Source organism: Mustela putorius, unplaced genomic scaffold (assembly GCF_011764305.1).
Source record: "Mustela putorius furo isolate JIRA1106 unplaced genomic scaffold, ASM1176430v1.1 tig00003850_pilon_pilon_pilon, whole genome shotgun sequence".
In the NCBI taxonomy this organism is placed as follows: Eukaryota; Metazoa; Chordata; class Mammalia; order Carnivora; family Mustelidae; genus Mustela; species Mustela putorius.
The window spans coordinates 10,095,092-10,117,476 of NW_025422002.1; the positions used below are offsets into that span (position 1 = coordinate 10,095,092).

General features: G+C 48.9%; 1 protein-coding gene across 6 annotated transcripts in view; it reads left to right on the forward strand.

Moving 5' to 3' along the window:
* MTMR14 (myotubularin related protein 14) overlaps positions 1-22,385 on the forward strand; it is a 45,966-nt gene that overhangs the window by 17,296 nt on the left and 6,285 nt on the right. For all 6 annotated transcript variants that reach the window (XM_004738456.2, XM_013054232.1, XM_004738458.2 and 3 more), the window contains exons 7-17: positions 316-389; positions 4,848-4,918; positions 5,536-5,610; positions 11,081-11,147; positions 12,428-12,513; positions 12,782-12,858; positions 13,126-13,162; positions 15,452-15,522; positions 16,507-16,565; positions 16,739-16,877; positions 17,601-17,777. In XM_004738456.2, coding sequence (XP_004738513.1) covers positions 316-389; positions 4,848-4,918; positions 5,536-5,610; positions 11,081-11,147; positions 12,428-12,513; positions 12,782-12,858; positions 13,126-13,162; positions 15,452-15,522; positions 16,507-16,565; positions 16,739-16,877; positions 17,601-17,777 — 933 coding nt within the window. The remainder of the gene's footprint in view (positions 1-315; positions 390-4,847; positions 4,919-5,535; positions 5,611-11,080; positions 11,148-12,427; positions 12,514-12,781; positions 12,859-13,125; positions 13,163-15,451; positions 15,523-16,506; positions 16,566-16,738; positions 16,878-17,600; positions 17,778-22,385) is intronic.

Sequence of the window (22,385 nt, forward strand, 5' to 3'; positions counted from 1 at the left end):
TAGGCAGAAAGGCAGGCAGCGAGAGAGGAGAAAGCAGGCTCCCTGTAGAGCAGAGAGCCCGATGTGGGGCTTGATCCCAGGACCCTGAGATCATGACCTGAGCTGAAGGCAGAGGCTTAACCTACTGAGCCACCCAGGCGCCCCCAAGAAGTTACATTTCTTAATTGTTCAAAGTTAGCACTGCTACAGGGAATCATTCCTAGTTCTGAAGACTAGTTTCTTTAGCAAGAGGTTCATTTTACGTTGTTGTAATACTCATTGGGGAATGGTGCATATGTGTTGTGATGCCATAACACATTGTGTCCTGTCTTGTAGTGTAACCTCCTCCGAGAAGGTGGACAAAGCCCAGCGCTATGCCGACTTCACTCTCCTCTCCATCCCGTATCCAGGTAGGGAGCTCTTTTCAGGGTCTAGTCTAGTGACAGGTTTCCTAGGACTGGGGGCTCTCAAGAGGCCATCTCTACTTAGGTACATAGGTATCCTAGAGCTTTCCTGGAGGATCTTATGTTTTGTGTTGTCTTGTTTTAAAGTTTTATTTCTTTGAGAGAGAGAGAGAGGGAGAGAGAGGGAAACTAAGCAGACTCCTTGCTGAGCACTGAGCCCAACATGGGTCTCAAACTCATGACCCTGAAATCCAGACCCGAGCTGAAACCGGGAGTCAGACACTTAACCGACTGAGACCCCGGCACCATGCTGCGCCACCATCTGCCCTCTCCCCCAGTGCCCCACCCCCCCAGAGGATCTTATACTGATCAGCATAGGACACCATGGCTCTCAGTTTTAAGCTTTCACACTTAGGGTAGGACACTGTCCTGGAAGGCACTTTCTATTTGGGGTCCAGGGATTAACTCCTGGCTCAGGTACTACTACTGCTATAACCCTGAGCAAGTTACTTCACCTCTCCAAGCCTCAGCTTTTCTCAGGTGTCATTTGGTACTTGGAAGGGCTTAAACTCAAGGTTTTGTTGTGAAGCTTAGATGGGATCATGTTTGTGAAAGTACTCTGTGCAGATAAAATACTATTTCAGCATTAAACATTACTGGCTACTCTGTGTCAGCAACTAATGATGTTGCGCTGGCCTTTGTGGTTGTGAACCTTTGAATGTCTGTCTTGGGGTGATCAAGTTATTTATGGAAATTGCTCTAAGTGAGGCCCTAGGTGATGAAGAATATGATTGCCGTGTCCCCAGTTGTACACCATTGGTGACCTCACCATGTTGTAAACACTTTGGTGTACACAGAGCTAGCTGCATTTGTCTCTGGTGCCCTGATATGTGTGAGACCTGTGGCCAGGGCAGTACTGAATGTACTGGATAGTACATTAGTCCAGTTGGTAACATTGAAGCTTTCTGACAATACCTGCTTGTTCAGCAAGGGAGGCCAGAAGAGCCCTAATGTCAGCACAAGACTTTGTCAACAGCAGGAAGTGTTCTTTCTCTCCTTGACATCTCTTTTCTGCTTCTCAGCATCAGCATCTGACTTCCATCCTATGCTGGACCTCTAGCGCCATAGAGCTAATAGCAAAAGCTGGCCAGTGACAACAGGTTGTTGTACAGCTGGGTCTTCTCATTAGAACTACAGGGTTATCAGTGCCTGGCAGGAGAGGGTATCCTCCCCATTGTGAGCTGGTGGTATTCAAACCATGACCGTTGATAGCCCAGCACTCTTACTGTAGTGGCCTCTCCTGGAATCTCTTTTCACTCTTCTCTGCCAGCTTAGTGGTTAGTGCCATATAGAGCAGGGCAAGAGTCTCAGCCTTATAGTTCTGTGTGTCTTTGAACAAGCACCTCAGCCCCATCGCGCAGTGGCTTCATCCTCCATAAAAATGAAGATAATGGTGCTTATTTCAAGGTAAAGTCCCAAATTTATCCCTAACACATGCTCAGTAAACACTAGGCTAAATGATGGGTACACAGGGAGGAAAGGCTCAGGGAAGTTCCTCTTTCCTGAAAGCTGCTGGGGCAGAGGCAAACCATGCTGCTGCTGCTGTGGGCTTGACAGTCTCAGAGCCACACTGTGACAAAGTGCCCCCCCCCCCCGGCCCCTGCCCCCTGCCCCCCTCCCCACAGAGTGTCTGTGCTGGAGCAGTTAGATTTTCAGACCCAGCTCCCAACTCCCAGGAGATGTTTTGGGGGTCTGCAGGCCAAAGTACTCTGCTGAACAAGAAGAGTCAGTGCTGTGTGAGGAGCCACGCATCGCTTTCTTTGTTTATATTTACATTTTAAGTAGAGCTTGGTTTAGAAAAAATAGTTTTGCTAGAAGTTTGCATACCACTGCCCCAGAACTGTAGCACCATATCCTTTCTGCTGTAGTGTGGCAACTTGCCAGAAGACTCCCCAAATCTTAACACCCGTTGACCCCGTGATGCAGCGGGCCTTAAGGCAGCCAATATGAGGCTGAACATGTTCATCATGATGTCTGTTCATACTAGCAGAACATGAGAAGAAGCATTCTCATTAGTCAGAATGGTGATTACATAGTCATAGAAAAATGCTTAGACTTTTTGATATAGAAAGATGCTTAAGATGTGAAGCAGGACACAGAATTTTATAGTACAATGTCAGTGTCAACAATGTAAGGGAAAAAATGCTTTCACAAAAGGGCCAGCAGGAAATAGCCAAAATGGTAAGATGCTACAACCTGTGAATTTTTTTCCCTGTTCTTCCCAAGGTTTCTATGTACTACATCTGATAGTTGTGTGTGTGTGTATTAGTGGGAGGGAAATCAATAGGGTCCAAATCAATAGAAACCATAAAGCCAGAGGTGGGGGAGATGCCATCACACATCCGGGTAAGGGGATGGGGGAAGCACTTTTTACCTGCTATGCTTATGTTCTTGAATTTCTTTACAAGTCTGGATTACTTCTTCTCAAGGAAAAGAAACAGTTCGCATTACCGAAACCCCAGTCATGAGCCGCGCTTTGTAGCTGTTCATGGCATCTCAGCTGAGTCCTCTGAAGACCGTGAGGCCAGCCAGGTGCTCTGATGCTCTCAGTTCTAACTCTGTCAGATGAACTTGGATTTGGACTGGCCCTTGACACGGGGAAGTGTTCTGGGAGCACTTCCTTCAACATACCAAAATAGCCGAAGACTCAGCTGCACAAGTCTGATTGGTTTTTTCCTTGAGCCAGTGGCTCTTTCCACCCCCGCTTTTGGTCTTATCCCTCTTGTCTCTCAGTGGGTTCAGGAGCCTGTTCAGGTAATGAATGTCAGGCATTTCCCTGGGTACTGAATCTATTTTAAGTCTATCCATTTCTCCCAAGAAATTGCCTCTGCATCACAGGCTGGCCGGAGCTCAGCCCTGAGCCTGCAGTGTTGATTTGAGTAGGTCGAGTTTGGGGAAAAAAACAGTCCTTCAAAGGAGCTCTGATCAATAATTGGTGGCTTTTCTAAAGCTGGGCTCATAAGCCCAGGGCCTCTGTCTGATATTTGTATTTCTTCTTTCTGCCAGGAGGGCACCCTAGAATAGACTGGAGTGTTAGAGCTGAGGATGGTTTCCTGACTTCTCAGTCAGCAGTGAGGCCTTGAGGGATTAGAGTGCAGAAATGTGTGTGGAATGGAAGCCCAGGATATAGGACATGGGCTGCATTTCCAGACCTCCTTCTCCAAAGGAACCTTTCCTATCTTCCCTGGGGTGGCCTCACACAGGAGGGGAGGTTGGCCCAAGAGTAGCTGGGGAAGTTTCATGTGAATTTCTTTGGCCTGTGGCCCCCTCCCCAGAATTCCAGTAGCTCTTTATTACCATTGGGTGGGGACCTCACTACACTTGGACCTGTGGCCAAAGGCATGTGGCCTCCAAAGTTTGTATTGGTTCTGGTTGAGGAAGTGAGAATAACTTCAAGAAGCTACGTTGAAGTGCCTTCTCCCACTCTTAAGGTCATAGCAGCCCCAGGATGCTCCCCGTGCTATGGTGGATGAGTGAGCCTCATTGTCTGTGAGGCAAGCAGTTGACCATAAGCAGCAGGGCTGGCCGTGTGGGCCCTTCCTGCAGCAGCAGCAGCAGCAGCAGCAGCAGCAGCAGCAGCAGCAGCATGGTATAATCAACCACCATTATTTATAACACTAATGGCTATCATTTGAAAGACATCTGTACCTGTGCTTGCTAGTGTTTTATATGTTATTGTTTCATTTTTAACCATTTCATAAATGAGAAAATCAAGGCCTAGGGAAGTTACACCACCTGCTTGCAGTCACAGAGCTAAGTGAAAGGCTGAGATTTGAAGCCGAGAATGTTGCTGAAACCCTTTCTCTCCACAGTTCCTCTCTGTATTCCTGAGGGCCTACTCTGGCAGAGTTTCTTACAGTTTTCCTAGAGAATGAGACAGGAAAGCACCTCTCAGTGAGGTCTTTTGGCGATGGATATGTCTCTTGAGCACCTGTCACATTTCAGGCACTGTCTGTGGTCTTTTCCACTATGTCACCAGAGGCCTGTGAGGTTGGTGGTAGGAGGGAGAATGATCCTCAGTTACTAGGGAGGTGGCTGAGAAAAGTACTGTTGACACTCAGATCGTAAACCACGCTTTGTTTGCTGGCCGTTGGCACTTCAGGGACAAGTAGGACAAAGGACCTGAAATCAGGGAGAAGTGACCAGTATCCACTGAGCCCAGATGGAGAAAGATACAAAGAGGTCTGCAGGCTGACAGTACCTTATCAGGAAGGCTTGTAACTGGAAACCTAAGGAGCACTAGCTCTTCCCTGTCCATGCCGGTCCATAGCCGTGTCAGCTGTGGTCACATATGGGGCCCACCAGTATGGAAAAGCTTATGACTTGGTAGCTGCTTTGGTCCTTTAGCATCTCAGGAAACTGGGCTAGCAAAGGTGATGTCTTAACTCTGCCCTTCTTTTCCAGGCTGTGAATTTTTCAAGGAATATAAGGATCGGGATTACATGGCTGAAGGGCTCATTTTTAACTGGAAGCAGGTATGAGCAGTAACAATCATCAACAATCATCTTAACATTTCTTTGCAAAGGGAGGGCATGGAGAACAGGTTGCAGTCTTTTTGAGGAAAACAGCTACCTTTTCCTTTCTCTTCTCTGCCATGGATGAGTATCATTATTTTCCCTCCCTCTTGTCTTTGTGTGTACATGTTGAAGTTCTCATATATGCTTTCCTCTCCCCTTTTAATTTATCCCTTTCTTCAAAGGTTTTTTTTTTTCAGGGACAGGATAGGAAATATCCTTCCTCTCTGCTCTACCATCTGCGTAAAAAGTGGGACCAGCATTCTGTTCCTTTCCCAGTCGGCAGAAGCCGGCCACGGGAGCCTGCTGGATGCTGACTGTAGATTCATCATGTCTGTTTTGGCAGCAAACACTAGAATGGCCCACTGGAAAACTCCACTTGGAAGCAGTGTCTAGTCCCTTTGATTTTAAAACTGTCCCTTCGAGGGCAGCATATGTTTCTGGCCCAGAGAAGGCAAGCACTGTGGAGGGATGTTGTGCCTGCCTTTGGTGGCCACAGCTTCAGGGTTATGACCTGCCTGTCACCATGGCTTCTCCTGCTCGCCTCTTGCATCTCACAAGTGTCTTTATACCCCCAGGACTATGTCGATGCCCCACTGAGCATCCCTGATTTCCTGACTTCCTCTCTGAACATTGACTGGAGCCAATATCAGGTGAGGGGCCTGACTGGAGCAGGGCAGGATAAGGGAGGGGGATGGAGGGGATCCCTGATGCCTGCCCCAGAAGTCCTTCATGCAGATACCAGAAGGTCCAGCTGGTGCCCTCTGACCTCTCACACACAGCCTAGGAAAGAAGGAGCTGCTTATCCATTTAGCTCTCTCCCGATTTGCTCTTGGCCCAGAAAATCAAAGCTTTCTGATCATGACTCACTCAAAGGTTTATGTCTACCAGCAGCTTCTGTTTCCAGAGGACCTCATGGAGTCTGTTTTTCCAGCTCTGGGCTTTAGTGACTTTTTTCATTTTTCCTTTTAAATGCATGTTCTGCCAGAGGAAGTGCAGAGCTGTCTGACCTCGTTTGATTATAGAAACTTTAAAATTATTTCTATTGTGCTCCTCTCCCCTCTCCCCATGGAAGGAGCCCCAGTCTTAAGCATGTTTAGCCCAGTGTAGAAACCTAAAGGCCATCAGCAGTTTCCTTGTCACTTGCCTCAGTCAGAACTAGTAGCCTTGCTCTCCCCACTGCCTTCTCCATGTCTATTCCTTCTGCCTGACTGCCACGTCTCACCTCATCTTATCTGGCTGCCACACTGCCTTTAGGATTCAGCTCCAATGTACACTCCAGGTAGACTTCTCCAGTGTACCTCCCTTCCCCTCTCTCCAGAGGGTTGGATGCCTATATCTGCATTTCCATTGACCCTGGGCATATCTGTCATGGAATTTTCCACTGATTTGTAATCACTGATGTAGAGATCTGCTTTTCCATCTCTGGTAGACTGAGCTCCCAGAGGATGGGGAACCATGGGTTGGGCATCCTCAGCATAGAAACTGGCGCGGAGCCTAAAGCCAGACAGGCCAAGCCAGCGCCTACTTAGGAACAAATCTGTTTCCCTCCCTTTTTTTGCCCCTGGGTCTGGGCAGTTCCCATCTAGCCTTGAGGTCTCCCTCTGGCAGAGAGGCCAGGAACACCAATTAGGCAGCTGGTCTGGTCTGTAAGTGGTCTGTAAAGGCAGAGGCTGTGCTTATCTTTTACACCAGCCCTTGATTACAAAGTTGATAACTGCATAACTATTCGAATGAGTTAGAGTGGTATCAGATGTTCTCTATGCAGGTACTTCTGCAAGAGGGAACTTAGGAAGAAGAGCAAGCCAGTTTTTTGTTGTGCCCCGGAAGCCTAGAGAAGAAATGGTTTAGGGGACCCTATCCCCTGGTCTCAAGTCCTAGGTAGTAGACAGATTGAGTGGCCAAAGGAACTGGCAGATTTCCTTCTTAATTTGTTGTATGCAGAGGTGTCAAGTGGGCCCGACCCCTGGCCACCCTTACTCTTCTTTCTGGCACCATTCTGTTTTTTTTGTTTTGTTTTGTTTTTAAGATTTTATTTATTTATTTGACATTGACACAGTGAGAGAGGGAATACAAACAGGGGGAGTGGGAGAGGGAGAAGTAGACAACACCCCACCCACCCACCCCCGCCGAGCAGGGAGCCCAATGTGGGGCTCCATTCCAGGACCCTGGGATCGTGACCTGAGCCGAAGGGAGATGGTTAACGACTAAGCCACCCAGGCGCCCCGTGTTTTTTAAGATTGATTTATTTTAGAGAGTGCGCAAGCATGTGCATGTGCACACTGGGGACAGGGGGACGGAGGAAGAGGGAGAGGAGAGACAATCTCAGGCACTCCCCACTGAGCACAGACCATGACACAGCATTCAAGCTCATGACCCTGAGATCATGACCTGAGCTGAAACAAAGAGTTGGATGCTCATTCCGGCCAAGCCACCCAGGAGCCCCTCTGGCAGTATTCTTCTGATGCATAAACTGGGCTTGATGAACTACTTCACTAAAGGTGCGAATAGGGGTTTAATGTATTGACACTGCTTAGGATGTCTGTCTCTTTAGGAAGGAGTCCTTTGCATATGAGGAGTAGTTCTGCTTAGTATCTCAAGGCCCTGGATCTAGGCCTGAGCTTGCTTGGCCCTTCTCTCCAGGCTTTGTGGTTTTGAGCAAGTCGTCTCACTTTCCTCTAAAAGTAGAGTTGACAACACCCATTTCAGAGTTGTGCCAAGGTTCAAGTATGGTCCTTCTATGAAAGTGAATCTTAACTGAAATGCCAGATCAATTTTAATGATGATAATTCAGAAGTGGGCTGCTAGCCTGTTAACTCAAGGGCATGAACACTAATAAAATTCTAGGCACAAAAGTAGGAAGGCAGGGCATTGCTCAGCCACATGGTCTCACTGGGCCTCCTACCATCCTCTTCCTCAGCCAGGTATGTGTTGCTCTGCCTTGTCAGCCCCTTCAGCGTGAGTGTCCAGGACTCCCTGTTACTCCTCCTTATCTCCCCCAGGTGACCTCATCTACTGTCCACTCCGTCAGCCCATTGTTATCACCTGACCCAGGATTCTGGGCCAAGCCTTTCTTGGGGATCCACATCTACATCACCTCTTACCAGTGTCCCTTCATTCATCCACTTTAAACTCAAGCTGTCTGAAATGGAATTGGCCACATCTGACAGCATCACAGGCCCTCAACCTTTTACCTGGATGCTCAAAGTCAAAACTTGAGTTTTTCTCCTCCCATATCCATTGCTAGGTCCCATCAGTTCTCTAAATCTCTGCCCTTGGTGAAACTCTTCACATCTTCTTGCCTTCATTTCCTGTACCACCAGCCTAGTCAGGGCTCCTGTCATTTGGGTGCATCTCATGTCTGAACGGGCGCCACATTGAGGGGGAGCTGGAAACTGTGGACGTAAAGCATTTGAACAGGCCCTGGCAGATAGGAATACTCAAGTGATGGAACAAGATCATCACTGTCACCCCTTCCTGAGACTGCACTGACTGACTTTCCTGTTTTCCTCAGAGTATAGCCAAGTGACCCTTAGTGAGCCACTCAGCTCCACACAGTCCAGCCTTGTGCTTGTGACTAGCCGTCTTTTCCCTCTTCTCCGGCCACACTGACCTCCTTTCAGCCCCTTAGGGAAGAATGCCCTCCAGGTTTGCATGTGCTGCTTGATCTCTCTGCCAGTAAAAGCTTTTCTCCTTTCCCTCCCCTCTTATATGGATGCCACTACCTTCAGGAAGCTCCCCTACTGGTCCCTGTGGTTCATAATAGGCTCAGCTTGCTGGTTACATGATCCTACAGGATCCCACAGGTCTCCTTTTAGTCAGCACACCTGCAGAAGTTCACTTCTTCCCTCTCCTACGGCCATTTTAGGCTGGGGCTATCGTGGACACCGCTGTTTTTCAGGAGCAGGCCCTCAGTGATGTTCACGAGTGCAGGAACACTTCTGGCAGTACTTGTATGTGTTGCTGCCCTCCATGTAACTGGCGTGAATTTCTTAGAGATCTGCTCATTCTTTTGGTGCCATAAGACCCGATTCCAGTGTCTGCTTCTCCTCAAGCTGGCCCCTGGCCGTGAACAGTCAGAGAAGTAACATCCTACACATGCCTTCTAGTCCCGAAGCTCTAGGCCTTGTAGACGCAGAGATTCTGAAACAGCCTCCGCCCTCACTGGGCTCAGTTTAGGAAAAAAGGCAACAGCATAACCATCACCTGGGTAGTAGAGGTATTGACCAGTGGCTTCTGAATTCTCAGTGGAAGATAATAGGGCTGGGCGTTTGAAGGATGAATAGGAGTTTGCCAACCACAGGGAAGAGTACTCTAAGCATAGACACGTAAGCAGTGGTGTGGTGCTGAGTTCTGTCCCCAGAGACTTGTTCGTGGAGCACTTAGGAGGAGAGAATTAGTGCTGAGTCTAGATTTTAGTGCATTTCTCAGATCTTCCTTACTTTCTGCAGTCCCCTCAAACTTTAGTTTCATACTCTGCTATCAGAGAAGTCCCTTCAGTATAGCATGTGACTATAAATGTGAATCTCACAGTCTGGCAGGGCTGGATTCTGCCCCAGGTCAGATTAGCTATATGACTTTGGGAGCCTGCGGTTCCTACCCCAACACTGGGCACAGTGTATCTGCTGCCTCTCCTTGGTCCTTGATGTCCCCTTCCAGTAGCCACCATGGTTATTGGAGCTCTGCAGGCCACAGCTATTGGTCACTTCCTGCCCTCTCCTGGCTGCTGCAGCCTTTCCCTGGCTTACCTGACCTCCCTGGGCTTTGTGCTGCTGCACAGTTCTTGCCTCCCCCCAGTGTCTGCTCCTGCTTTTCCACACCTGCAAGATTCACAGCTCAGAGGAAATTTGTTGGCAATGGTGTGTACGACAGGTTGAGCCAGATGAGGGACAAGACCCCTGTGCTACTATGGGTAATGACTTTATTAGTGCAGTGCTGCAGCGGCCGTCTCTAGAGCTGCTGAAAGTAGGTCATAACTCTCCAGGGACTGTGGGAGGGTCAGGTAAATGAGCCTGTTTTAAATTCCTGGGAAAACCATTCCAATTACAGGTGCCGTGTTCACCTTCCCCCAGGAAATGCTCTCTCACTGGCACGAGCTAGCGTCTCCACATAGCCCCAGGACACTTATAAGCAGTTATGTTGGGAGGCTGTCCCCAGATGGGGGTAAAGGAGCCTCAGAACTGGGTCAGGCCCTTCCATGGAATTCCAAATTCCAGTAGACTTTTTCAGAGCATCTGGTTTAGACTTTTTGTTTGGGCTAGTACAAACTACTATACTATACGTTTTTTGCAGTTTTTCTTATTTTTCATTCTCCGCCCCCACAACTCATGGGCCTCCTGTTTTAAAAGATTTTGTCTGCCAATCAGATTGCAGTTACTGTTCATTAAAAGACAAGTACAACGGGGCGCCTGGGTGGTGCAGTTGGTTGAGGGTCCTATTCTTGGTTTCAGCTCAGTTTGTAATCTTGGTCGTGAGATCAAGGCCTGCATGGGGCTCCATGCTTGGGATTCTCTCTTCCTCTCCCCCTCCCACTCATGCTCTTCTCTCTGTCTCTGTCTAAAATAAATAAATCTGTAAAAAAAAAAAAAGAAAGAAAGAAAGAAAGGAGTATATAGTAAATAGCAGTAAAAAGTGAATGAAACATGGTTGATGAGGAGGTTGAAGGTTGATATTTTCTGTGATGTGATAGCAGGTAAAAGAATGGCTCTTTCCATTTGGCACCAGTGGTCACGGGCTCAGGACTCTCTGTTTGCCTCTATCAACTCCCTAGACAGCCTGCTGGGAGCCCAGGGCTTAGATGAGGCTAATGTGTGTCTACTGCTGCTGGGTGTGGGGCTCTGAGTTGCCCAGGCCCCTGCATGGCTTCCTACTCCACCATCACATCATGTTAGAATGCAGGGTAAGGGTGGTCCACAGGGTGAGGGTGCAGAGAGAGGAGGGAGGAGCTCTTGGAGTGGGAGTGAAATCTCAGATTATCTGGGATTTGGGGTCTATGACTTGTGACCAAGATGCTGGGGTACTTGTTGCCCAAGAATAACCCTTGGATTTTATTTTTTAAATACCTTAAGTTCTCAGTCTGAGTTACATATTGATTCCAAGACCTCTTTTATTGTTCTTTAACAGAGTTGGGACCTGGTGCAACAAACACAAAACTACCTGAAACTGCTGCTTTCCATAATTAACAGCGATGGTGAGTCTGCCTGTGCCTGAGGCCTCAAGTATTGGATCTTCTGGGTATTCCCATGTCGTGATACCGTGAATATGTTTTTGGGGGGTCACACACCTACCTTTTGCTTTATGGGAGAAGGATTTAAGGATTCCCTTGTCCATTGGCAGCTTTATTCCACGTCCTCAAAACCTAATAAAACAAAATTGTGAGCTCATTACCATCTGAACTATGCATGGTGTTTCTACACTAGGTCAGCTGACCTTTGATCATCAGTGTTGTGTGTGGGGCCAGAATTACCTCTTCTAATTCAGGAAGATGAGAGAAAAATCAGTTCTGGTTTCTTAATGGGCATATACAAAAGTCCCTAGAGGGCCTGATCTCTGGCGCAGCTGTTTTGGGTGTTTTGATTGGATGGGTCCATCATGCTCAGGGTCTCTAGGGTGGACTGACTAACTCATCGATACCAGTCAAGACTTCTGTGGGGTTGCTCTTGCTTAAAGAAGTGGAAATGTATTAAGCTTACATAACCAAGAAAGCCCCAAAGCAGAGCCAGGTGCTGAAGAAATTTCACAAAGAATCTTCTTGTTTCTCATACCCACTGTCTCATTAGCTTTGTAACCATTCTTGATTTGTTTCCTGCCATCTGACCTCCCCCAGAAGAGAGATAGAGCCTCTCCCAGAGCTCATGCTCATTGACCCAGATAAGGTCAAGTGCCCATCCTTGAAGCTGTCGCTGTGACCAAGTACAAAAAGGGGCACATGCCTACCTCTGGGGTTAGGCAGTGGTTCTCTACCTGGGGTGGTACTGCTTCTGGGGAACAGGGTGTTGTAGGAACTAGAGGAAGGGGGCTTCTGGAAAAATGGGTGTTGTAGGAACTGGAGGAAGTCTGCTAACATTTGGTTCATGTTAGCCAAGAGTCCCAAATGTCCTGCAGTTCCTGGGACAGCCCTGCACACTGAAGAATTGTCTTCCTCCAAAATATCTGTAGGGACCCCTGAGAAATGCTGGGTAGGGATGTACATGTCAGCCCCACCTAAATGACTTGGGCAGTACTATCCAAACAGTACTGCTTTTCTAGAAAGTAGCCAGAAAGAAGAAATGGTGTGCACAGAGACAAGTGCCTTCTACCTACCCCTTTCTGGGAGTAGGTGGTAGAAGACTCGTGGGGAGGCCCACCAGGAGGAGGGAGACTGAGGGTGGTATGGCTCTCTGATACCAGACCAGGGTGGTGGCATGCCCTCTTTTCATGCATCCATATTTGCTTTTCCTCTGGGTTTCCTGTTGTGTGGCTCCTGAATAGATGACAGCGGGCTGCTGGTACACTGTATCTCAGGCTGGGATCGGACCCCCCTCTTCATCTCTCTCCTACGCCTTTCCTTGTGGGCTGTGAGTATGGATGGGCTGGGCCGTGGGGTCAAGGATCTACCAAGATCTACTCTGGGAGCAGTAGGACTATCTCCAGAAGTTAAGAGATTTGGAGTGAGGAACCCCAGGTGTTCAGAGCACGTGTTAGGTTTAACACTATTTTGGGGACTGTTGGGCAGCTCGGTTGTCACTGGGTCTGTAGTTGCAGTTCAGCTCATGGGACTAGAAGAGGGCTTTGTCATGGGGAGTCATTTTTCTAATCTTAGCATGTCTCTCTGGTCTCTTCCAGGATGGACTTATCCACACATCCCTGAAGCCTGCTGAGATCCTCTACCTAACCGTGGCCTATGACTGGTTCCTCTTTGGGTAAGCCTTCGGGGAATGTTAGGTTGTTGGGTGGGCACAATGCCTTGGGAACAGTGTTTCTGTGTGTATGTGGGTGTGGTGGCTCCTGTGACAGGGTTAGAGGTAAAGACAATTCTACCTCCTTGGGAAAGACAGAAGGTGCCTATCAGGCCCCATCTGAGATTGTGGTGCCAAAGCCATGGTCTGTCCCCGTAACTCCCTTTTGTCCCCTTTTGCCCTCCTGTCTGGTGCGCTGTTCGCTTTGACCTCCTTGCATTCTTGTTGCAGGCACATGTTGGTAGATCGGCTCAGCAAAGGAGAGGAGGTGGGTACCATGAGCAAATGCTGAGGCTCTGAGAGCAACAGCATGACATCCTGCTTGGCGTCCACACATAGTGGGCAGTTCCTTGCCTAGTGCGTGCAGGGATCAGGCAGCATGGCCACAAAAGCATCAGCACAATAGCCCCCTTTCTGAGCCTCTGTTCCTCTCCTGTGCAGTAGAGAATAACGCTTTCCCACATGGCTGCCTTGACCTCCAGCTGTCAGTCCTCTTCTCCTTGGTTTTGCTGCCATCTTTCTCATATGGATGATCTTGTTTTCTGCACTCAGTTATGGAATGAAATTACAAGCCCTTCCTGGGCTCCTCAGCCCTACAGTTACAGCCCAGAGGCTCTTCCCAGTCTCTCTTTCCTATTCACACCATTCAGCAACTTTTAAGCCCCAGGGCTAGCCAAGCAAGCAGGGTCCTGCCCAGCTGCTCCCCGTCGGCCCAGGGAGCAGATCCACACCAGTCACAGACCCAGACCAGGCACAGCCAGCCAGCCTCCAGGATCTCCTTACTCTTTGGGCACTGTCCCCTCTTCCTCTCTCTGCCTTCTCTATACCCCATCCTTTTCTACTTTTTGCAGTCTTTGCCTCTTTGGTATGCTTATTTTTCAGCCTGTTTTCCTTGCATGCAGATCTGGACTCAGACCTGAGTTTGAACCCTGCTTGTCCCACCTATTACTTGGTGACCTTGAGTAATGTGATTCACCTTGAGTCTCCTGGTGTTGATCATGCTTCCTCACAAAGAAGAATGAGTCTAGGTGCCCAGAGTGGGAGCTGTCACATAGCATTAGCGCTTTCTCTTCTGCCCCCTGTCCATCCCCACCCCCCGCCCTGTTTTCCTGAAGCATCTTTCTCACACTACTAAGGCTGCCTTCTTTCCAAGCATCTTATCTTGTGCCTCCTCCTTTTGTTCCTCCCTCTCAGCAGCTCCTCTCCCCTTCTAAATCTCTTCTTCTGAGTGCTTATCACATCTGCCAGGGCTGCAGAGCTCATAAGCCTGTTCCTCAGAGGCCTCCATGAACTCTGTCAGAGGCAGTGACTTTGGCATTGAAAACAGCACATAAAGCCCCTTTGCAGCCTCTCATTTGGAGACTGACTGGCACTCCAGAACATTCTGCCCTCCATACCATCTCCCCGACTCTCAGAGCCAGCCAGATTCTGCCTTCAGAAACTGGACAGAGGATGAGGCCAAGTCCATTGGGCTCTGGATTCAGACCCTGGCCACCTCTCAGCATCAACAGGAGGGTCTCCTCAGCTGGAAGGGTTGGTTTTCAGGGTGTGGGCTTTTCTCTTACCTCTACCAGACACTAGATGCTGATGCTTTAAAATAAACAAACAAACAAAACAGTTAAACGGCACTCTGTCCTCTTCCCTAGCCCTTGAGGTTCACAGCACGCTAGCATATTAAAGATTAAAGAGTCTGTGGTGAAGACACCTATTTAATTTTATGTAACCCAACATTTTTATACTGACCTAACCTGGGGTACCCTCCCTCCCTTTTGATGGTGGGGGTGGGGGGTCGGTGTTTGTTTGAGAAAATCATATGGGGCTCTGCGATACCATGTTTGTGTTTATCCAAGTGAGGGTTTGATGGACCACACCTTTCAGAATCACTGGGAAGTTTGTTTAAAAACTGTAGAGACTGCTTTGTGTGCACTTCGTGGGGGCCCATTTGATAGGGCACTGGCTGGAAGGGAGGAGAGAGGTGGTGGGACTGCAGCTAGAGGTCAGGAGCTGCCTCTTGCGCCTGCCCATCTCAGACTCTGAGCCAGACCTTGGCTGCCCCTCACCCCTGGTTCTTCTGAACTACTATTTCTGGGTGTTCCTCTTACAAAATCTGATCCCTTTCCTTTCCATCATGTTCAGTGCCCATTAATCTCCTCACCCCCAAATAATCTCTCTCCCAGCTGTTCTTCCCAGTTAACCTCTCTCCTTGGGATTCTTAGGAAAGGCTGAGCGGGGAAAGCTGCCTTCTCTTTATCCTTTTCAGTGGCTTGAGAACATGCATGTTGAATTTGAAGATGTTTGAAAACTCACTGGCTTACCCTTGTATATTTTTCCTTCCCTCCTTGCCCTAACCCAGGCACATTACCCTGCCTGCCAAACACTCTCCCACCCATTTATACCATTTATAGAGCAGAACATCCATCAGGGTCCCTGAGGCAGGCTGTTGTCCATCAGGGGCTGACCAGGTGGCTGGCTCCCCTCTCCTGGGAGCTGAGTCACCTAGATTTCTCTCCTTGGAGAAAGCTGTCTTCTCATGTGTGCTGCTTTTTGGTTTCTTCAGATTTTCTTCTTCTGCTTCAATTTTTTGAAGCATATCATCTCTGAGGAGTTCTCTGCTTTGAAGACACAGAGGTGAGGAGACACCTGTTCTCTCCCACTGGGCAGGGTACTCTGGGAAGGGCCACTATGGGAAGAGTAGGCAGGGTCTCACTCACCGTCTGATTCCCTGCCTGGCTTCCCCGCATGCTTGGCAAGTTAGCGTCTCATCCCTGCCTTCCCTCTGAGGGTAGGGATTCCTGGTGACAGCCAGTGGGGAAAGAGGCTCTTCTGCCTGTGAGGCAGGGCTGGGGTCAGCCTGCACTCATGTGAACAGAAAGGCTTTGGGACAAAGGAGTGGTCTCTGGTGACTAGGAGAGCAGGGCACATTGCTGCAGTGAAAAGCCAGCCTAGGGATAGGAGGACTCCCAGCACCCCAGCTCTGGCTGAGACAGCAGATTCGTCTGGCTGTCCTCCTGCTGGTCCTGCAGAGGTGTGTCTGCATCTCTTTGCAGCCCACCACCATGGAACAGAGTTTGCCTCCAGCCTGGGAAACACAGGAGTCTTTTTTTTTTTTTTTTTTTAAAGATTTTATTTATTTATTTGAGAGAGACAGTGAGAGAGAGCATGAGCGAGGAGAAGGTCAGAGAGAGGAGCAGACTCCCCGTGGAGCTGGGAGCCCAATGCGGGACTCGATCCCGGGACTCCAGGATCATGACCTGAGCCGAAGGCAGTCGTCCAACCAACTGAGCCACCCAGGCGTCCCGAAACACAGGAGTCTTATCTGGAAGTTCCCTTACAAACTTTCTGAGAGTTGGTGTCTTTGAATTGACCTGCCTTCCAAATCCAAGCTCCTAGGTGTGTTGGGTCAGATTGAATGCCGAGGGGCCAAGGTGAAAGGAAGGAGTCAGGCTTTGCTGGCCTTTCAGTAGTGGCCTGACATTTTGCAGGACTTTAGGTAGGACTTGATTTGCCAGTGAGTTGGAGCTTCTTTCCCAGGCACGCAGCATGCTGGGCATGGAGACGACAAAGAAGACCCCAGCCCAGAATGTAATTCAGTATTCTGGTTTCTGTTTACAGGAGGAAGAGTTTGCCAGCCCGTGATGCAGGCTTCACTCTGGAAGATATCTGTATGCTGAGTGAGTTTTAGGCCCCAACAGATTTCCTTGCGTATGTGCATCTTTCTGAGTATAGACCATGCAGGAACTGTTTGTTCTAGAAACTTCTCTTTCCAGCTGTATGGTGTGGAAGAGCTAGGGGACCAGTAGTTTGAGAAGATAATGTGATGACTGATGACACTTGCTTCTTTCAGGACGAAAGGACCGTGGCAGCACTACCAGCCTTGGCAGTGACTTCTCTCTGGTCATGGAGAGCTCCCCAGGAGCTGCCGGGAATTTCACCTATGAGGCTGTGGAGCTGCTCCCTGCAGGAGCACAGACTCAGGCATCTTGGTGAGGGGCCAGGCTGGAACTAAGCTTGCTCACAGCTGTGGCCCAGGGCCACGAGCTCCAGGGAGCCCCAAGTACAAAGGGAGCCCCTGACAGTAGGACTGAGAGCACAGCTCCATGCCCTGCTGTCTCTCCTAGACCTCAGAGGCCAGCCATCTGGTTGGTGAGGGGCACTGTCTGTGGTGGCCTGGGAACATAAAGGGCTGGGGCTCCCTGTGATTAAGAAAGAAGCCTCAAGGCTGGGCAGACAGGGTGGGGTGAGAGGAAGCTGGTGTTAAAAGAGATTCCCTGGGGGAGCTCCCTTGTATCATTTGCTTGGGGGTGTGGGGCCAGTTAGAAAAAAGAAGAAAACAGTGAGTTCAATATGATGATTATGAATTGGGAACTTGTTTGAGGGTGAAGTCTTCTGAGAATCTGATGACTCTGTCTCTAGACAGATGATTCAAACTTTTGTATTACAAGGAGAGGCAGTTACTGAGCTGTTAGGAATCTAGTGTGTTCTCCGAGGCCAGTAGTATAGTGTTTTATTTGGATGTAACATTCCCTCTTATGAAGACCCAATCCTTGCTGCTCATAGCTGAGCCTGAGGGAATGCTAATGTGTACCCATCTCCATATGGCATTTTCCCAGTGGAGGTAAGGACTGGGCCCTGACATTTGGTAAAAGTGGGCAGAGGGCTTGCCTGGGGTTGCGCCTTGGCTAACAGCCCTACTCTTTCTACTGCAGGAGGAAGAGCCACTCATCCTCTCCACAGAGTGTGCTCTGGAATCGGCCACAGCTCTCGGAGGACCGCCTGCCTTCCCACCAGGGGCTGGGGGAAGCCAAGTCTTCCAGCTCCTCATCCTCAAACCATTCTGACTTTTTCAGGATGGGTAGCAGTCCCCTGGAGGTCCCCAAACCCAGGTGAGGAGCTCCAAAGCCTCTAATGGTGGAAGTGGTTAGCCTTACCTTCTTAATAAGCCTGGAGAGTGGGGTTCCGGCCCATGAGCTGGTGTCTAAGATGGTGTCTTGGGACAGAGTTCCTTGGCATGCAGCCTGGTGGGGAGTGTACCCAGGAGGCAGAGGGGTTTAACAAGCTTGCAGGCCTACCCCTGTCCAGAGGATGCATTAATCTTTGAGTAAGAGCTGGTTTGTAGAATGATTTGAGACTCCTTCCCAGAGCCCTAGCAGATGAGGAATCTAGAAGGTGTACTGATGGCAGTGTGATGGGCAGAGGGTGAGGGCTGCCTCCCCCTATTGCCTTTGATGGGTCTCAGCCTTCATGGCCCTCACATTCTGCTTAACAAGATGGATCCAAATCCTCAAAGTCCTTGGTTCTTGAATTCCATGTCTGGATTGGCGAAGCGGTGAGGAGAAAAGACAGGGAGTTAGGCTAGATATGTGTGGTTCAGGCAAACCTTGGGAGACTCTGTACACCTGAGAAGTGCTCAGTCAGATGGACAGGTGTGGCTGGAGTGTGCTGCAGGAATAGTGTTCCCTAAAAGAGAATAAAGCTGAATACTGGGCAGGGCCTTAGGGTTGAGGGATGGTCTGGCACTTGGGAAAAGCATTTCCTGGCTGACCCTGTACCACTTTTTCTATGTGATACCCACAAGGAAAGAATCCTGTGAATTGCTTTGTTTTCTCAAGTCTTGAGAATGTCTGCCCCTTCTGGAGAGAACAAAGCAGTCTGTGACTTATGAGTCCCTTGATAAATTCCAAGGAGAAAGAAGCATTTAGCATAAAGAGTATGAGCTGTGAAGTCTACCTCAGTTTGAACGGGCTCTGAAATGGACTGTTCCAAAAGTTTCAGGTCTTTTCCTCGTAGCAGGTCTATTAACAGTGAGGAAACTAAGCCCCAAAGTCATAGGCCTATTACAAGAAAAGACCTGAAATTTCTGGAACCCTCTCCCTATCCCTACCTTCTGGCTTTTCTCCATGGGTAAAAGCAGGCAGCGGAGGAAGCGCACCCTCCCCATGCTAGCAAAGCAGATCAACTCTAGGCCGGTAGGAGTCCCACTCAGTGCACTGACCAGGGGAGTCCTGTGTGCTCACCTCTGAAGGTGAGCCCTTCAACCTGGAGTGCTGCTGTGTCTGCCAGTGGTGTAGATTAGTCTACTAGATACTAAACAAAGACCATGACCCCTCTGGCCCCACAGGGGGTTTGATGAAGACAGCTGGGTACATATGGTGCCAGGCTAACAAGGCCACATGCCTGTGCTCGGTCCTGTCCTCTGTGTGTGCCGACTGCCATGCCACCCTTGTCTGCATGCCTGGCTTTCCTCAGGGCTACCCTGGGGCTGGGGCACCATGACCTAACCCTCGCAGTTCTGGGCTGGAACTCTTGTTCAATGTCCCCATCTCCTTTCCTGCCTGAGCAACATTGCTGAACAGTGGGGAAGGAGTCTGGAGAGTCCTCCTATCCTCTTGGGTCCTGCTGTAGCCTTAACTGTCCAACTGCTAGGGCTTCCCGCTAAGGCTGTACTCACCTCTTTGCACACCCCAGCTTTTTATTATCGCCAAGAGATCCTACTTCCTGCCAAGAGATCCTACTTCCCAATCTTGTGATCATTTCCTTCAGTCTCACCAGTGGTTCTCTGCCTGCACTGGGTGGCTCAGACTCCTAGGGTTGGCCCAGGAGAGCTACAAAGGCCCCTGCCTAAGAAGACAGAGGAGAGTTGGGGGTGTCCTCTGGCCTTTCAGCCCTGTGTGCTTAGCCTAGTCAAGGCTGGGATAGCTGGACCAAAGTGGGGCACAAGGCCTTGAAGAGGCGTGGGCTGGGCTGCTTTGAAGTGTTTGGCTCTGCCTGTCTATTCTGGGAATGCCCGCTTGGAGCCCGGCTGGTCTGGCCAGGCAACAAGGTTCTGGACTGGCTGCCTGTTTGCCAGAGCTTCTGAAAGACAAGATTATTCAGATTTGGAGCATTCTAATTATGTATTTCCATTAACATTAAAATTAATTTAGTCTCTTTTATCTTAAAGTGCCTGAGGGATCCTGTCATTAGCTTCCCTGCCTCTCTTAGGTAACAACAGCCAATCAGCTTTTTAATGCAGTAGGGGGAACTGTTATGGAAAGAAACCTTTTAGTAAAGCTATCTGTGACAGCTGAAATTCCCCTCATTATGTGAATTCTTGGGGTTTTGAATGCTCCAAATTCTATAAGCGGATCTCTCTTAAAGCAGGACTTCCCTAGGAAAGGAGCCAGTAAAGCTTTATTTGAAGTTAAGAAGTAGGTGTTGGGCTGGGAAAAAAGTTCTGTGGGGTGCTAATTCTTATCGAGTCCCAAGCTCATCCTCCTCTATGAGAAGGCTGGTGGCTTTTTGCTTTATTAGCTGCTACTGCGACAGCTTCTCATTGAGCTGCATTTCTGGACCATTTTAAATCTCTAATCAGCTGCAGGACAGGGGGCTGAGAAGAGGCAGGGCCAATGCTCTGAGCTCACATGCCTCCCAAGGTCCTGGTTAGTAAGTGGCTCAGCCCCGTGTGGCCTTGGTCTCTACTCCAGAGTAGACATCTTTAGGGGTGGGAGGTTGCTAGCACAGCACTATTCTTGCCTGAGGAGGGATGGTGCCACCACTGAGCCCAGCTTGAAGCTAAGCTGCCTAAAGAGCAGATCAACTTGGCTAAGGGACACCTAGCAGTCTGGTTGAATAGCTAAGTAGAAACACAGGAACCAGCTTCTGTTGCCCAGCTAACTTCTCTTTCCCCATCTTCCACCACACATCAACTGCTAATTATAAGCAGTGAGCTCTGTCCTAGGTTGTGTTTAATGAGGCAGAGAAACCAGATTGCTTTCTGCAACACATAGGGTTCCTGTCCCATGTTTGACATTGTCTTGCATAGCATCATGGCTTCAAACCAAGGATGAGTGGTAAGAAGCCTAAAGGCATTGCTAGCTTAAGACCCAGAAAAGGACACTTAGAATCCTAAAATATTTCTTGAGCTGCTGTGGGAATGCAGATGTTCCCTACCTCTTTCTCTCTCTCCCTCCCTTCTTTCTCTCTCTCACACACACATACCAGTGTTTAAAGGTTTAAAGTCTGGGCTGGGGAAAACTGACATTTTTTCCTTTTTTTTTTTCTTCCCAAATGTGATAAGAAATCCTGTCCTAACCATCTCTGAAATCAGTTGCTCTGTGAGTTCAGGAACTTGTTGAATTGAAGGAATCTTCCCTAAAGCCCCATTCCTGGAAGCATTCACTTAGGCTTGGGGGTTGGCAGGTATAAGTGTAGATTAGAGGTGATATCCAGGCCCCCTCAAAGTTTGGGATTTTAGGTCTTGGATCAAACATTCATTCCTTACATGACTTCAGACATGTCACTTGATGGCTTTGAATTTTTGTTTTCTCATCTATGTAATCAGAGGTTTAGACAGGCAACTTCCACGTTCTTCCTAGTTGTGTACCTTCAAGCCTTCTGTGTCAGTTCAGGTACTTCCAGATGCAATTAACAAAAACCCCATCTCAAGAGGTTTAAGTAGTAAGGGAACACTGTTGGTTCTTATGGAAAAGTCCAGTGGAAAATACGACCTTCAGGTGTAGTCTGGTCAAGGTTCCAACTCCATTTTCCTGTGGTTCATTTCCCTTGCCTCCTTCCACATGCTAGCTCTGTCATCTGCCCAGCTTCCCTAATGGTGAACAGCCACTCCCGAGTACCCTGCTTCCTTTCTCACATTCAGGGATCACATGAGGACCTCCCTTCTAACCACGAATCACAAGTTCTGTGCTTTATGCCAGTTGAAAATTATGTGCCCATTCCTGAACCAGTCCCTGAAGCCCCTACCACCCCTTATCAGGAAGGAAGATCAGTATACTTTGGGGCTAGTTTGGGCCAAGTTTCAGTCCTAGCTTTGCCACTCCTAGCTATGTGTGACTTGGAAAAATCACTTCCCTCCTGAGCTCAGTTTTTTCATTCCACCTTCAATGATCAAGTGATTGATGATCCTGGCTTCCATAAATTTGGGTGTAAATGAGTTAATAGAACTAAGTATCTGGCACATCGTAAATACTCATCCTTTCCACAAATGCTCAGTAAACTGTAGTTGTGGTGAAGGACCTGTCCTTATTCACCTGTCTGAGAGCCATTTCAGGGCACTAGGCATCTGGGTAAAAGGCCAGGCCAGGCACTGAAAGACAGACCTGTTTATTCATGCCTCAGCTCTGTGGGTTGGGACAGCTCTGCTTGTGTGGGTATTCTTGTATCTTTTTCCATAAAGGACTAACTAAAAGATAACCTGCCTGAGTCCTGTCCACACTGGGTATCTGGCAGGACATGGTTTTGGTGGGGGGGAGGGGAGTGGGAGTTGCAGCTCTTTTGGTGCTATAAAGAGGGGCCTAAGCAGTATCCAGATAAGGGAATGAAGTGTTGCCAAAAATCCAGTCTCCTAGGCAGAAGTGTGAGCCCTCCAAGCCCTGGGGATGTGGACAAATGACCTTGGAAGCACCATCAGCTCCACAGTTCTCCAGTTTGAGGGAAGCTTGGCCCTATGTTCTCTCTGGCTCTATAGATATATTTAGGAGCTAGAACTCAGACCT